The sequence below is a fragment of the Hemitrygon akajei genome, chromosome 3 (assembly GCF_048418815.1).
Source record: "Hemitrygon akajei chromosome 3, sHemAka1.3, whole genome shotgun sequence".
Classification (NCBI taxonomy): domain Eukaryota; kingdom Metazoa; phylum Chordata; class Chondrichthyes; order Myliobatiformes; family Dasyatidae; genus Hemitrygon; species Hemitrygon akajei.
The window spans coordinates 178634567-178651949 of record NC_133126.1 but is presented as its reverse complement, the minus strand read 5'-3'; the positions used below and the strand labels follow the sequence as shown (position 1 = coordinate 178651949).

The 17383-nt window shown below is 43.1% G+C and overlaps 1 protein-coding gene across 2 annotated transcripts in view; it reads left to right on the top strand.

The window, feature by feature from the left end:
- LOC140725677 (F-box only protein 36-like) overlaps positions 1 to 17383 on the top strand; it is a 66070-nt gene that overhangs the window by 6930 nt on the left and 41757 nt on the right. The window contains exon 2 of one of the 2 annotated variants that reach the window (XM_073041481.1): positions 15203 to 15274. The exons of the other annotated variant lie outside the window; for it this stretch is intronic. Coding sequence (XP_072897582.1) covers positions 15203 to 15274 — 72 coding nt within the window. The remainder of the gene's footprint in view (positions 1 to 15202; positions 15275 to 17383) is intronic. 2 annotated transcript variants of the gene reach the window in all.

The window sequence follows — 17383 nt, the reverse complement described above, 5'->3', positions numbered from 1 at the left end:
AGATGGGCTTTTTAAAACTTGGGTGTGGCATTTTCATTTAATACTATTTTATCCTTGATATGTTTGAGTCTTCCACTGCCATCCTTGAAAACTGCTGTGGCCTCATTCAGTACCTTTCTTAACTTGCTTTCAGTTGACTCTGTTGCAGGGGATGTGGCATGCAAATGCTGGATGGATCTCCAATCATGTTGTAGTTGTCTCAGCTAATCATGACCCCGCAATGCTAGCCCTCCTATTTTTTACCATATACAAACCCAATGTGGCTTGTTGATTATTGTATTTTACTATTACAAATGTCAACCTCACAGGAGTTATCTTTTCTCCTGTTTTAAGTTCTCAGTTGGATATCTGGTGGCTCAAGTTCAATATCTTTGAAATGCCACTCAAGCTTATTTTGTGTGATGACTGAAACAGCTGAACCATGTCCAATTCCATTTTCAATAATTTTCCATTCATTTCTATTGTAAGCCATATTGCTTGTCTCTTGTTAGTTTTCACATTATAAATCTCAATGCTACCTATTCCTTTATCACACTTATTATTAGATTTTTTTCCCCAACAACATGGTGATTACTGCTCTTTTTGAAATTGCAAATTGTCTTTTTAGCTTTTTCTCTTCCCTGTGCCATCCATTTACTTTTGTCTGCCTGACATGCTCTTTACATATGTCCTACTTTGTTGCATTTTATGCAAGTTTCACCTTTAAACCTGCATTGTCCTGGTGTATGTGAGTTCTTGCCACAATGGTAACGCAGTTTGTTCGGCCAGCAGTTTTCTGATTTGATGTTACAATTTTGTTCACACTTACTCTCATTCCTGATTGCAACTCTGGATGCTGTTCCATTGATACAGCAATTTCAACTGCTCTTTTAATGTGAGTTGTGCTTCAGTTAGGAGATGTTTTTGAATGTTTTCTTGTAAGATTCCATGAACTAAGCAATCGCTCAGTGTATCATTAAACCCATCATTGAACTGACAATGCTCGGACAATTTCTTCAATTCAGCCATGTAAGCTGAGATGGACTCACCTTCCTTTTAATTCCACTTATGAAACAGAAAGCATTCTGCAATCGACAGTGGTTTCAGTTCTAAATGTTCCTGCATTAAATTCACAGTAACAGCAAAGCTCATTTCATCTTGTTTGGTTGATGCATTTAAACTTCCGAGCAAACTGTATGCTCTTCCATCTATTGCACTCAGCAACACTGACACTCATTTTTCAAAGGCTATTTCATGTGCTTCAAAATACTGTTCAATTCATTCAGTATACATCATCTGGTTATCTGTTGTGCAATCAAATACATCTATCTTTCTGATGTAGCCAGCCTTTTCTGGCTTTATTTATTATTATTATTATTATCACCACTTGGTACTCACTGTTTATGAACCTGTGGCCATGCTCATTTCTTGTTAATTTAATCTGTTTTCTGCTTTTTTTTAACTCAAACATCTCTCTCCCCTTCTGAAGTAAAATATGTAGTATTTCAACAGGCAGGTTGGGTTCATTTTAAAGTTTCCTCATCACTGTTGTTATGCTTTGTAATGCCAGAAACTAATCAAAAGAAAAACACAGGAGCCAGGATGCAAGTCTACTTAAGTTTTTTTTCTCTCTTTTTGTTTTTAGTGAGGCATATGCCATTTATGTACTTCTTGCATATAACCCATAATAAATTATTTAAACAAAGAATACATAATCAAGCAATATTTTTACAATATTACTGAAATATTAAATGCACTACAGTTCTGGTGACCGTATTACAGGAAACGTAGAGGCTTTGGAGAGATGAAGAACATGTTCCACTGTGATGTTGCCTGATTTGGAAAGTATTGGCTATAAGGAGAGGAGAGGATACTTGGTAGTTTGGAGGAGCAGAGGGATCTGGGGGTATATGTCCACAGATCCCTGAAACTTGCCTCACAGGTAGAAAAGGTAGTTAAGAAAGCCTATGGGGTGTTAACTGTCAAATGTTGAGGGATAGAGTCTAAGAGTCGCGAGGTAATGATGCGCTCTATAAAGCTCTGGTTAGGCTACACTTGGAGTACTGTGTCCAGTTCTGGTCGCCTCACTATAGGAAGGATGTGGAAGCATTGGAAAGGGTACAGAGGAGATTTACCAGGATGCTGCCTGGTTTAGAGAGTATGCATTATGATCAGAGATTAAAGGAGCTAGGGCTTTACTCTTTGAGAGAAGGAGGATGAGAGGAGACATGATAGAGGTATACAAGATATTAAGAGGAATAGATAGAGTGGACAGCCAGCGTCTCTTCCCCAGGACACCACTGCTCAATTCAAGAGGACATGGTTTTAAGGTAAGGGGTGGGAAGTTCAAGGGGGATATTAGAGGAAGGTTTTTTACTCAGAGAGTGGTTGGTGCCTGGAATGCACTGCCTGAGTCAGTGGTGGAGGCAGATACACTAGTGGAATTTAAGAGACTACTAGATAGGTGTATGGAGGAATTTAAGGTGGTGGGTTATATGGGAGGCAGGGTTTAAGGGTCAGCACAACATTGAGGGCCGAAGGGCCTGTCTGTGCAGTACTGTTCTATGTAAACTTAGATTGTTTTCTCTGAAACACAGGAGACTGAACAGTGACCTAATTAAAGTATATAAAATTATGAGAGGCTTAGATGAGGTATATAGTCAAGAGCTTTTCCTCATAGGGTGGAAATGTCATATACTAGAAGGCTTAAGTTCAAACCTTAAAATGAGAGGGAATGTTTAAAGGACATTCGTGAGGCAAGATGTTTTTTGTTTACACAGACTAGTAGGTGCCTGGAATGCGTTGCCATAGGAAGTGGTGGAGGCAGATAGGACAACAACGTTCAAGAAGCATTTAGGGACATGAACAGACAGGGAATACAGAGATATAAACCATGTACAGTAAAATGGGATTAGTTTGAGCCATAATTTGTTTAGGCATGGGGTTTGAAGAGTTCCTGTTGCTATAGTATTTTGTGTTCTACGTCACTGGTTACCTGCAACTTCGACAGACTGCATTAAGACATACAGTGTGTGTCCATCTGATCCTTTTTAATCTTGTTGCCTAAATTAATCTAGTGTGTTCTATAATTTGTCATTGGCTCCAGTATTTTAAATTTTATTGACCAATTAATCTTTATAATTATTTCTGCTCTGCATAGAGTTTCAACTGTCAATGTTAGCCACTGCCAAAGCTTAAAGAGCAGTGAAGAACTGTACATGAAGCAGCACTGTGCTTGCACTTTTGTGACACATTGTGAGGTGAGGTGCAGGCCTATGTCAGTCAGAAATGGCCATGGATATTGTGTCCTAGCTGTCTAGATAAGCAACCCCGGGCAGTACGATATGGAGAGCAAGCTGTTGCCCAGGTAGCAAGCTCCCCCTCTCCACACATCTGATGAACCCAAAGGAACAGCATAGGTCAATACAGTTTGGTACCAGGAGTGTCGCAGGAGTTGCCAGTCAACATTTAACTCAATGTAGGACTGCCTTAGGGAATCCAGCTCCAGATTTTTCCCTCAGGGTTTACTTCAGAAGCCTTCCTCATGAGTGAGTATAGCTGCAATGCAGTGGAGATTTGAGATTAGAGTTTTGCTTCTCCTAGATGAGCCAACCATGGCTAACAAACCCCATCTTCCCAAAGCGTCTGGTTTTAGGAGACAAGTAACCCACCTTTTTCCCTTCTCCTGTCAATAGGAACAGTTCCACCGGTCTTAGTAGCTAAGCCACATGTGATGGCCAGGAGCTGGACTTGGTTGACGGAAGCTATTTGAGCAGCACACCTTTGGGAGCACGTTGTAGACAGATAGGTAGATACTTTATTGATCCGAAAGGAAATTACAGTGTCACAGTAGCATTACAAGTGCACAGATATACAACTACATAAATATTAGAAGATAAGTAAGAAAGAATAAGAAATGATTTACCTCAAACAGTCTTAACAGAGGGGGTCATCATTTTCCAGGTGATAGGTTGGCTCATTATAGAGCCTAATGGCTGAGGGTAAGAATGATCTCATATAGTGATCTTTAGAGCAGTGCGGTTGTCTTAGTCTATTACTCCTCTGATCAGCCAAGGTGGCATACAAACATTGTCCAGAATTGCCAGGATTTTCCATAGAGTCATTTGTTCTACCACAGCCAGTGGGTCCAGTTAGACTCCTATAACAGAGCCAGCCTTTCTAATCAGTTTATTGAGCCGGTTGGCATCACCCATGTTGATGCCTTTGCCCCAGCACACCACCGCATAGAAGATTGCACTGGTGACAACAGACTGGTAGAACATGTGAAGGAGAGGCCTGTATACTCCAAAGGACCTCAGTTTCTTCAGGAAGTAGAGACAACTCTGGCCCTTCTTGTACAGTCTCTCTGTTGGTGCTCCACTCAAGTCTGTCATCCAGGAGCACCCCCAGGTACTTATAGGTCCTCTCCACATCTACACCTTCACCATCAATAGTAATAGGGAACAGTGCAGGCTTAGGCTTCTTAATGTCCATTACCATCTCCTTTGTCTAACTGACATTGCACTGCAGATGATTCAGCTTGCGCAATTTGACAAGTCCACCACCAGGGCCCTGTATTCATCCTCCTGTCCTCCGTTTATACACCCAACTATTGCTGAGTCATCTGAGAATTTCTGCAGATGACATGACTCAGTGTTGTATCTAAAGTCTGAGGTATACAGGGTAAACAGAAAGGGAGCCAATACAGTCCCCTGTAGGCCCCCAGTGGTGCTTATAGCCATATCTGACACACAGCTCTGAAGCCACACAAAATATGGTCTGCCAGTCAGGTAGTCCATTATCCAGGATTCAATGGAAGTATCAACCTATATTGAATGGAGCTTCTCTCCCCCACCCAGCAATGAAGGCTGTATGGTATTGAAGGCACTTGAAGAATCAAAAAACATGATCCTCACAGTGCTGCCCTGCTTATCCAAATGGGAGTAGGTTCTGTTCATCAGGCAGACGACAGTATCATCGATTCCAAAGTGCTCCTGGTAAGCAAACTGCAGGGGATTGAGGGCTGACCTGACCAGGGAACACAGGTGATCCAGGACTAGCCTCTCGAGGGAATTCATGATGTGTGTCAGGGTCACTAGGTGGTAGTTATTCAAGACTTTCAGTTGGCCCTTTTTTGGGTACTGGGACCCACATGTTGCTTTCCACATAGCTGCACACTGCTTCAGGACCTTAGAGTCCACATCATCCAGTCTGAGTTTCCCCAGAGCCCTTTTCACCTGCTCAGTAGTGAAGGTGAGTCCATGATGACTGGGGAGTTGGTGGAAGGTGGAGGCTGGGAGAGGCGAAGATCAGGACAGGAGGTACCATAGCATTAAGAGAAGAACTGTCAGGATGGGAATTCCCCCAGGCTACTGAACTCACTGCTATCACGCAGGTCTCATCACATATGAAGCGCGAGTAGCGTTATACTGTTTACTTTTTAACTTGTATCATAAATTCAGTTTACTATTTATCAATTTATTTGTGATTATATTACTTTGTATGTTGTGTGTATGAGTCATGTGTACTGTGTTGTGTACTTTAGTCCGGAGGAACATTGTTTCATTTGCCACTATACATGTATACCGTTGAATAGCAATAAACTGAACTTGAACTTGCTAACAAATGGCTTGAAAACAGAAAGGAATAAATCCATCCAGAGAATTATTGGAGCAGAATATTCCTGATCAGCTCAAAGAGCCAAACGTGGTGTTCAGTAGTAGCTTGGTGAAACATCAGATACAAAATGCTGGGTGTTTAATATAGGTGCATATAACTACTGGATAGTTGTGTCACAGCACTGCTCCTGTATGTAGTACATTCAAAAAGTTGAGGGAACTTTGAAAATGCAACCCAGCCCATTCAGATTTACATACCACATTAATGTTGACATCTTGCTGTTGATTATATGACTCCTTAGACATCACTGGATGAAAGATATTCTGTCCCACTGTTTTAAAAAATGGGACCTTACTCCCTAGTGTCTTAACAAACATCTATACCTGAAACACCATTGTTAAATCACAGCTGTTTATTATAACATCACTGTCTGTAAAACTTGCATCAAAAGATTAGAGGCTGCAAATATTACATTATAATGTTATAATTACAAAGTTCAGGAACAATTATTACCTCATAGCCATTATGGCTCTTTAACCAAAGGAAATAACTTCATTCAATTTCACTTGCACCGTCAATAAAATGTTCCCACAACTTATCAACTCACTTTCAAGGACTCTTCATCTCATGGTCTCAATATTTATTGCTTGTTTATTTATTATTATTTCCACCTTTTTGTATTTACTCAGTTTGTTGACTTTTGCACACTGGTTGAATGCCCAATTTGATGCGGTCTTTCATTGATCCTATTATGGTTATTCTATTATGAATTTATTGAATATGCCCACAAGAAAATAATTCTTGGGGTTGTATATGATGACATATATGTACTTTGATAATAAATTTATTTTGAACTTTGAACTTTCATGTAAAAAAAATAAGTCAACTACTAGGAAACGTTTTGAGGAATCATGGTTTCACAAATGGTACCATATGTAAATAATTTTTTTCTTTTGATGTATATGTGTATATATATGACAGAGTGCTCGGTACACACACACACACACACACACACACACACACACACACACACACACACACACACACACACACACACACACACACACACACACACACACACACACACACACACACACACACACACACACACACACACACACACACACACACACACACACACAATACTTAAATGTCTTTCCTTGATACATTCTTTTAATGGACACACACCCATCATACAGGCAGTCCCCAGGTTACAAACGAGTTCCGTTCCTGAGTCCATCTTTAAGTTGGATTTGTACATAAGCCGGAACAAGTACATCCAGTATTATTTAGCATCAGTTAGTCAAACGTTTGTCTTAGTATATAGTATATATTTTACCTTTCTATGCGTATAAAACACTTAAGAAATGTATGTATTCCAATAATTAAACCACTCCGTTGCTTAATAATAATTGTAGCTTTCATCAGGGCAGGGCCTTTCACATGCTCCATTATTCTCACTTTATCCGTTATCCTTTAAAATTGTTCCGATCGTTGACTGACTGCAGCCTAACACTTTTCCAATGACCGATAGCGTTCCACCTCTTTCCAAACGCATTAGTAGTTCCACTTTATTTTCAATCGCGATTGCTTCCCGTCAATAGAACAGAAACACTGCGGGCGGCGGGTCCCATGCTGCGCCGGCTCGCGAGGTCCGCTGGGTCCTTAGAACCACCGCATTGTGAAAGGCTAAATGGGACAAGTGGAGGCTGTGCTGCGTTTGGGTATTTGATCTTCCACAATATTCCGCGTGGGAATTTAAACTGGAGGTGGCAGTGATTTTTTTTTTAGGAGGTTGAGTTGCGAACTCGACATCAGTCCAGCATGGATGGTACAGGAGTCACCGGATTGACATCAACCGGCATGGGAGCGGTCTGTCACTGGATCAAACTCGAGCCCAGTGCTGATCTCACTGCGCCACCAGCTGACCGGAACGGGGGTGGGGGGGGGGGGGGGGGGGATCAGGGTGAATCTTACTAAGAAAAATTTAAGCCAAATACAAAGTTAAATACTCAACACAGTGTCAACAGCAACGACTTAGAATGCCGGACGGCATTGCGATCCGACTTAAAATGGCGGATGGCGTCGCGTTCTGACTTAAAATGGCAGACGACATTCTCCTTCCTCGGTTCGAAAGTACAAGTTGTCCGTAAGTCAGACGTTCGTATCTCGGGGACTACCTGTATTGGCAGTTTTCATTTTGCTGTTTATGTTAATTTTGTATGTTTGATTTTTTTTTGATGTACTGAATAAACATCCTTGCACGAAAGTGCGAAGCAACTTCATCCATTGCCTACTGGAAAGGATTTGACGGGCAAATTACATTATTTTATTGAACCTTAGTAAAGGTTACTGTTAGGTTCCCTTAGATGACCAATCAAAACCCCTCACTGCCTTTCGCACACCCCTGAATCTACTTCAGTTCACAGTGATCCACTTTGGTCGTAATGGCGCACCAGTAACCTTCCAGTAGCTGATAGACCAGGTGATACAAGGCTGTGAGGACTGCAGTGCAGCCTATCTAGATGATGTGGTTGTCTACAGCCCTTTATGATCAGAGCACCTGGAGCTTTGTGCAGGGTCCTGGGAAATATTCATGCTGCTGGTCTCACCCTCAAACAACAAAAATTAGATGTGTGAAAAGGGAAACCAAATACCTTAGTTATCAGTTGGGACATGAGGAGATTCGAGCACGAGTGGACAAAATGCAAGTGATCTGCAACAATCCTCATTCTCACACCAAGCAGGAAGTGAAGACCTTCCTGGGTCTGGTAGGGTGATATCACAGGTTCATTTCCCAATTTGCAACTCTAGCCACACCTCTGACTAAACTGATTGGGAAGTTTGTAAACAACCCAGTGATGTGGTCAAGTGAGTATTGTTACATAACCCGTGGGTATCTTGTGACTGTCTTATGATCATGATGCAATTGATTATATTGTGAGCAAGATGTAATTGTCTTGTGATGGTGCGGTGATGTAATTTTCCCACCAGTGTGAGGTCACATGATGTAATTTTCCCACTGGTGTGAGGTCCCATGTTGGCCTGTTCCAACGGGTATATAAAGGGGAACTCCTGTTGTCACGCGGTTAGTTCATTAGTTAGTTTTGCTGCGTATTTGTCTCATGACGCAGTTTCGTTTTAAAGTGGAGTTTTTACTTTCTATTGTAAGGTGCAAAACCATTGTGCCGGCAGTTTCGCCAATCGCTGCCAGTTCTGGTTTGGTGCACCTGTGTTTTACCTCTACAGTCTAGTATTGGTGTGTGAAGACTTTACCAAAGCACGGGAACTCAAAGCATTGAGTAAAGTTGGTGTCGTTCAGCGGTTTTGTAAAGGATCGATCTTATTGAATCTTTGTTCAGGAATCGTGGCTTGCATCTGAGTTAACCCCTGCCAGATCAGGAAGGTTTGTGCAGTGTTCACCCTCCAGCAAAAAGGTCAGTTCCTTTAATAAGTTTTATTTTCTTCCTCGTGAATCCTTTGGACAAGGCATCTCTCAGCTGGGATCAGCAGTAACGTCTCGTCTTTGAAGAAATCAGTTGTCAGGGAAGTCTCGCCTTACTGACTGTATAAATCACTTGGACTTTCAAATTTACCACTTTAAGACTGTGTTTGAATTTACCACTTTAAGAACTATTCCAGAGTTTGGCTGTTTGTTAAATTGCCGTATAGCAGTTAACTTCCGGTTAAGTTAGTTGTTTATTTACTTTTCACTTTTGTTGAGCAGAGTTTAATAAATGTTTATGTTTGTTTATAAAACCTGACTCCATTCTACATTCATTGTTGCCAACCACATAACAGTATGGGAACGCTTTTTAAGCCATTAAAGCTCACGTGTGATCTTCACCTGTTCTTTATAGCCCAGACTTTAACAAATGGTTCCTTATCTAGGTGGATGCCTCAGAAATAGGCATTGGAGTAATGCTAGCACAAGGAGAGCCTGGAGAAGAGCAACCTGTCCTTTACCTGAGCTGAAAACTCCTCCCAGGTGAAACCAAGTATTCTGCCAATAAAAAGAAGTGTTTGGCTATTGTTCTTGACAGACTCTGGTACTACCTCCTTGGCAGTAAGTTTGACCTTTACACAGACCACAGAGTGTTGACATGGATTCAAACAATGAAAGACTGTAATGGCAGAGTAACATGATGGTATCTGGAGCTCCAGCTCTTTGAATTCTGTGTTCACCATAAATCAGGGAAAGGAAATGTTTCTGAAGACTACCTATCTTGGCTGCTGAACACCATCACTGCAGGAGAGAAGGGTGGTAATGTGACAGAGAGCACTTGGTAAACATACATACCTACTTCGGTTGTCCATCGGAATCCAATGACGACGTCCACTCCTTTAACGGTGAGATCTTTGATGACTGTACTGTCCTATCCTGGACCCATAAGTTCTATTGCAGGTGGGACATGTATAAGTGGTAGTGATGGCAACTATGGCTGCATTTCTCCTGGCTCTCTTCTGTTCTTTCCATCTCCAGAATACAACCCCCCCCCCCCCCATCCCTACACGACTGTTGCCAAGTATTTACTGTCAGCTGCAACATCCTCCAGGTCCTCAGGTCTGATCTTGCACTTCCTTAAAAAGCATTCTTCATCTGATCTTTATAGCGCTTCTTCGGCCCTCCAGCTGAGCGTCGACCATGATGTAGCTGGCCACGTAACACTCTGCGGGGTAGCCGACATGGGGGCATCCTTATCACGTGCCCCAGCCACTGCAACTGACGCTGGGTGATCATGGCCTCCATACTTCTGCAGTTGGTCTTTACTAGTAGTTCAGTGTGAGGCACCCGCTCACACCAAGTAATTCCCAGGATGCGCTGAAGGCAGCTTATGTGGAAGTGCTCCAAGGACTTGATGTGATGGCTGTAGGTTACCCAAGCTTCACAGCCATAAAGGAGGGTGGTGACACAGACCGCTTGGTATACTGTGACCTTTGTGGAGGGACGAAGGCTCCTGTTCTGAAAGACTCTATGCCGAATTCTCCCAAAGGCAGCCGATGCCAGTTTAATGTGGCTCTGGATGTCATTGTCAATGCTGCTATCCTCAGAGAGAATGCTCCCCAGATATTTGAAAGATGGCACTACTGACAGCTTTTCATCACCAACAGTGAAGGCAGGTAGGGTGGGTGGGACACTAGTACTCCACTGGCAAACCACTTCTGTCTTGGTGGTATTGACAGTCAGCCCCATCCTACTGTACGCTCTCACCGCCACAGCAAGGACAGTCTGAAGATCCTCCGGAGTATGGGCCACAAGAGCACAGTCATCTGCATACTGCAGCTCCAGGACCTGTTCTCTATGGAGTTTGGTGGTTGCGTGGAGCCTTCTGATGTTAAAGAGGTTGCCATCTAATCTGATGTCCACTGCCACACCGCTGCTATCCTCAATCTCGTGGAGAAGCTTGGTAACACACAAGAGGAAGATGTTAAAGAGCACTGGCACTAGCACACACCCCTGCCACACCCCTGTGCATACAAGGAAGGGCTCGGGCTCTTGTCTTCCTATGGTCACCCGAGCAGTCATCCCATCATGGAACTGGCGGAGGATGTTAACAAGTTTATTGAGACAACCAAACCGGAGGAGAACATCCCATAGGAGCTGTCTTTGCATAGTGTCGAATGCTTTGGAGAGTTCGGCAAAGGCCATAAACAGATCTTGATGTTGTTCCTGGCACTTTTCCTGAAGCTGCTGGGCTGTGAAGATCATGTCAATCATGCTCCTGTTCTTCCTAAATCCACACTGCGATTCAGGCAGCATTGACTCGGTGATGTTGCTGATGAGCCTCTGAAGCATCACCTTAGCCAGGACCTTTCCAGCAACAGAAAGGAGTCATATGCCCCTACTATTGCCGCAGATGGCCTTGTCACCCTTGTTGTTAAAATTACAATGATGCTTGCATTTCTCCATTGCTGTGGGATGTTCTCGTCAGTCCAGGCCTTGGTGATATGCTGGTAGAGGGTGCACATACACATGTACCCTCCATTCTTCAGTAACTCAGCAGGGATATTGACAGTGCCAGGGGACTTATTTTTCTTAAGGGAATGGACAGCTGATAGAACCTCCTGGAAGGTTGGTGATAGACTGAGGTCGTAGAAAGGAGGAAGTTCAGGCAACTCGACCAGGATGGGTCTGCGTCAGAATCCTGATTAAGCAGGGTGTTAAAATGCTCAGCCCACCTCAGCAGAATGGTATTCTGATTCTTCAGAAGTGTTTGACCATCTGCTGTTTTCAGGGGAGTAACGCATCGATTTATTGGGCCATAGATGGTTTTGACAGCATTGTAAAAATTATGCATGTCATTATTATCGGCAAAGAACTGGATTTCATGTGCCTTTTCAGTCCACCACTCATTTTGTATGGCCCGTGTTGCCTTTTGCACTTTCCTCCAAGCTGCCTGCCAATGCTGCCTGATGCTGATGGATGATGGGTTATCTAAAGTTGCCCAGTGTGCTTTGTGCATGGCCTTAAGCAAGTTGTGGATGGTATCTGAGTTATCGTCAAACCAGACTTGGTGGTTTCTGCTCTTATGGCTGATGGATTGGGCTGCTGCCTCATAGAGCGCAGAGCTGATATTGGTCCACTGTTGTTCCATGGTATTTTCTGAGCTCAGACAAGGTTCCAGCTCCCTTATTTTCTCAACTAGGATGCGTCGAAACTCACTTCTTGCTTCTGTGTTTCTCAGGCAGTTGCAATTTAGCCGCTTTTTATTGGGTTTTTGCATCCGCAAGGGGGGACGCACTTTCATATGGAGCTTGGCTACAATCATACGATGGTCAGTCCAGCACTCTGCACCTCTCATGGCACGGGTGATGAGAACATCCTTGATGTCACTTCGTCTCACAGTGATGAAGTCGATCATGTGCCAATGTTTAGAACGAGGGTGCATCCACATGGTCTTATATTTTGCCTTCTGCTGGAAGATGGTGTTGGTTATGGTAAGGTTATGCTCAGAGCAAAGAGTAAATAGCCTCATGCCATTTGCATTGACCTTGCCAATACCATGCACTCCACTCCATATCCTGTTGTTCTGTCCCGCCCTAGCGTTGAAGTCCCCAAGCAAAAGGATCTTATCATTCATAGGGACGCGGCAAAGAGCTTCATCCAATGTATGATAAAAGCATTCCTTGGCCTCATTCTCAGATGGCAAAGTTGGTGCATAGTCACTGAGAAGCGTGGCATAACATTTCTTTGCCGGGGGATACGGAGGGTCATAAGTCTTTCACGAATGCCAGCAGGTATTTCTGTGAGACTTGGTAGAAAGGTGTTCTTGATGGCCAATCCTACTCCATTGAGATGTTGTCCACCTGGAGGGAAACCTTTCCAGAAGAAGGTGTAACCCATCCCTTCCTCTGTTAAAGAGCCTTCATCCAGGAGCCTGGTCTCACCCAGGGCAGCAATATCAATGTTGTAGCGCCTCAGCTCAGCAGCGATCGAGGCTGTTCTCCAGTGAGGTCTGTCAGAAATGCCATACGAGTCCAGGAGAGTCCTTACATTCCATGTTGCCATGTTGTTTCTTATTTCGACCGCAGTAGTGGAATAGCCTGATAGGCATGGTAACCTATCCAGGTGAGTGATTGAATGGGCAATTTTAGGCCACCTTTTCTAGGCCTTTCCCCAGTTGGGGTGAGCAGTGAGGTCCCTAAATAGGGCTGCTCAGTCGCACAGGGGTCTGCCGAAAACAGCTGCCACTCAGTCCCAGCTGCTAGCTACCAAATACCCTGTGCTGCTGCCATGCAGGGTTCTGACTAGGAGCTCCCAGTCTATTCATACCTGCTCAGACTTCAATGATATGTAAGGTCCAGGTATTATTCACTGTGGTCAGATGTGGAGACCTGCGCAAGGAAGATATTAAAGTGCCACAGGGGGTGCACCCTCCCCTGTAGCACGATCTTCTCCAAGATGAGGTAAATCCCGGTGGCAAGGGTGAACCCAGGACAACCGGTCCCACATCTTGGCTGCAGGAGGCTGCTGGGTCCTTGGTCTGTAAAGGCCCGCCTATTGCGCGCCGCCAGCACATTGCATTTCTGTCAGGATGTGCTCCCTTAGCCTTATCTCAACAGACTTGCCATAAGGCAGTGGGGCTATTTACCCACAGCTGGGACAGTGGTTGACGTGCGCCAGGGCCACGCCACGTCTCTGGGGCCCACTGCTGCTCTGAGATCCCCTGTAGTTTAGCCTGGGACCGTAAGATAACCAGGTTCTACGTGTGGCCCCAAGGAGGAACTGCAGGAGTCTTGGTGGTGGAGAGGCTCTGTACTGGCAGGAGGAGGCTTACACACTTGGCTCCTCTTTTCACCCTCTGTTGAGAAGGCTAGCCAGCGGCAATAGCTGTAAGCAGAGAGCACTATGCGGCATACAGCATGCCACGTGCAACATGCACTAACTACAAGCACCACTACACTACTGCACTAGACACTTCACACACACACACACACACACACACACACACACACACACACACACACACACACACACACACACACACACGTCATTCTGCTGTCGATATGCTAAGTGTAGGCACTTCAGTGTCTTCTCTTGTATTTTCTTATGATGGGTTGGCTTTATTGTGCCTTTCCCACCATACATGATTGGAGCATTCCATTTCTTTCGTAATAGGGATGTGTAAATGTGTATAAATTGTTTATATACTGTATTCAATGGAAATATCTTGTAATATCTGTTTATCTTATAATATGATTTTTAACTACAATGTGGGGTGCATCATATTCTGATTCATGTGGAGCTTAAGGTAACCCTATTGGTAATTAAAGATGGTATGTCATGGTGCATAAAAGAACAGGGCAGTTTGCTGTCAGTAGCAGAGGCGGGGGGGGGGGTGGGGGAGAGAGAGAAAACACACAAAAGATGGAGCTATTTGTTCAGTTTTGTGGTCACTATCTTTTTGTAAATATTGGCAGTTTTCTTTTTGCTATTTTTGCTAATTTCTGTAAGTTAGATTTTTTGATGCACTGAATAAACACCCTTGCATGACAGTGCTAAGCAGCTCCAGCCAACTTTTCTTAAGTCAAAGCCCACAGAGCGTAACAATATATAGTTGCAAGAAAATGTTTGTGAACCCTTTGCAATTACCTGGTTTTCTGCATCAATTACTCTTAAAATGTGGTCTGATCTTCATTTAAGTCACAATAATAGACAAATGCATTCTGCCTAAGCTAATAACACCCAAGCAATTGTACTTCTTGTCAATACTGAGTACCCCATTTAAACAATCACAGGTTCAAAGAAGTATGTGAACCTCTGAGGTAATGCGTTCTACAAAAGTCATTTGGAGTCAGGTGTTCCAACCGTTGAGATGAGATTGGAGGTATGGGCTGTAGAGGTGCCCTGCCCTGTAAAAAAAAATTAGACGCACAATATCAGGTTACTGACAGAGCCTGTTCTTCTCAAGAAAGATCTGCTTATGTGCACCATGCCTTGATCAAAACAACTTTCAGTGGATCTTAGAAGAAGAATTGTAGAGATGTATGAAGCTGGAAAAGACTATAAGTGCATTTCTAAACACCTGACTGTTTATCAGCCCACAGTAAGAGAAATTATCTACAATCAGAGTTAATTCTGTACTGCTGCTCTTCTCCCTAGGACTGGCTGTCCTGCAAAGGTCACACAAGAACACAATGCGCAATGCTGCCGGAGGCAAGAAAGAATCCCAAGGTAACAACAAAAGCCTGCAGACATTGCTAGAACTTGCTAAAGTCTCTGTTCATGTGTCCACTATAAGAAAAACACTGTACAAGAATGAAGTTCATGGAAGGACACCATGCAGGAAACCACTGCTCTCCAAACAAAAATTGCTGCATGTCTCAACTTAGTGAAAGACTGCCTGGATGTTCCAAAATGCTTTTGGAACCATGAATTCAAAATTGTATCTAGACATTTTACAGGAGAATGTCAGGGTAGCATTCCGTCACCTGAAGCTTAATAGAAGTTGGATGATTCAACAAGACAATGATCCCAAACACAAGAACAAATTAGCAACAGAATGGTTTAAAAAGAAGAAAATGTGTGTTTTGGCATGACCAAGTCGGAGTCCAGACCTTAGCCCAATTGAGATATTGCAGCATGACCTGAAGAGGGCAGTTCATGCAAGGGTATCCCAAAACTGTTGATGAACTGAAACGGTATTGTATGGAGGAATGGTCTAAAAGGCCTCCTCACTGTTGTGACCAGCAGCTACAGGAAACATTTGGTGGAGGTTATTGCTGCTAAAGGAGATTCTACCAGTTAATAAATGCAAGGGTTTGCATACTTCTTCCAGCCTGGACTGTGAATGATTAAACAAATTGTTCAATAAAGATATGAAAAATACAATTATTTGTGTGTTGAAGATGTCCTTGATGCTGGGGATGCTAATGCCCACAATGGAGTTGACTGAATTTGCACCCTTCTGCAGCTTCTTCTGATCCTGTGCAATGGCCCCTCCATGCCAGATGATGAAGCAACCACTTTGTATGCTCTCCACAATATATCTGTAGAAATTTGGGAGAGTCTTTGGTGACATAGCAAACTATTCAAACACTTAATGAAATATAGCTGCCGCTGTGCCTTCTTTGTAATTGCATCAATATGTTGTGCCCTGGATAGATCTTCGACATAACAGAACTACTTTAAAGCATTTGACTGAAGTTTGTGATGCTTGTAAATTAATTGTCCACAGATCATACTAAATAAAGATAACATTGGCTATGCTAACTATTTACAGATGTTAGCTGACCTGAAGTCCAACAGCAACTCTCTTTTTTTGCTCCATGTCCCAGTATCTGATGTCTTGTATCCCCACAACATTGGTGATTCTTGTGCAAGTAAACTTTGAATTGCATGATAAATGCAATTAGTTTTATGTTAAACTATCTATGGTTAGAAGGAATTATTCTTTTCCAATCTTTTTTTTTCTCTCCATGATCATGAAGTTAGATCAGTTCTGAGGCTGTTGTGACAGTTAAGGCACCTCATTCCCTTGTGCTTGGATAACTTTGTTCATTATGTCAGTTGAAACTCAGCTCAGACATTAATACTGGCTTGCCAGATCTTTTTTTTTACAACTGATACTTTTTCCCTTGTCCTCCGCAATCCCCTGTGTTGTGTTCTTTGCAAGAGTGCCTGGGCCTTGTGATGAGTCAAACCCTTTACAGTTTTCTTTGATGTGCAATCTCAAATCATACTTCATAGCTACCAGAAAAATTTACCACTCAATAGAGAGGTCAATCTGGTAACCCATGCATAAAGTTGAGAGCAGTATCATTTCTATGGTATACCTTAAAAGTCCTACTGTAATGCTTCATGGAATAGAACTGAACTTTAAATAAATTTTCTAAGCTAAAATGTATAAGTTAAACTGTGACAGCCCTATAAGGGTTCTTCAATCTTGTTAAAATCTTCAGGGATGCTATTGATTGACCTGCTCTGACATGCCACAGATTCTCAGAAGAAAGCCATGCCACATAGGAACCATCACAAACAAGAGAAAATCTACAGATGTTGGAAATCCATGCAACATGCACAAAATGCTGGAGGAATTCAGCAGGCCAGGCAGCATCTATGAGGGAAAAAGTACAGTCGATATTTCGGGCCAGGAGAAGCGAGATCTCCCAGTGGCCACCCATTTTTATCCCACTTCCCATTCCGATGTGTCAATCCATGGCCTCCTCCACTGTTGCGAAGAGGCCACACTCAGGTTGGAGGAACACCTTATATTCTATCTGGGTAGCCTCCAACCTGATGGCATGAACATTGACTTCTCGAACTTCTGGTAATGTCCCCCAC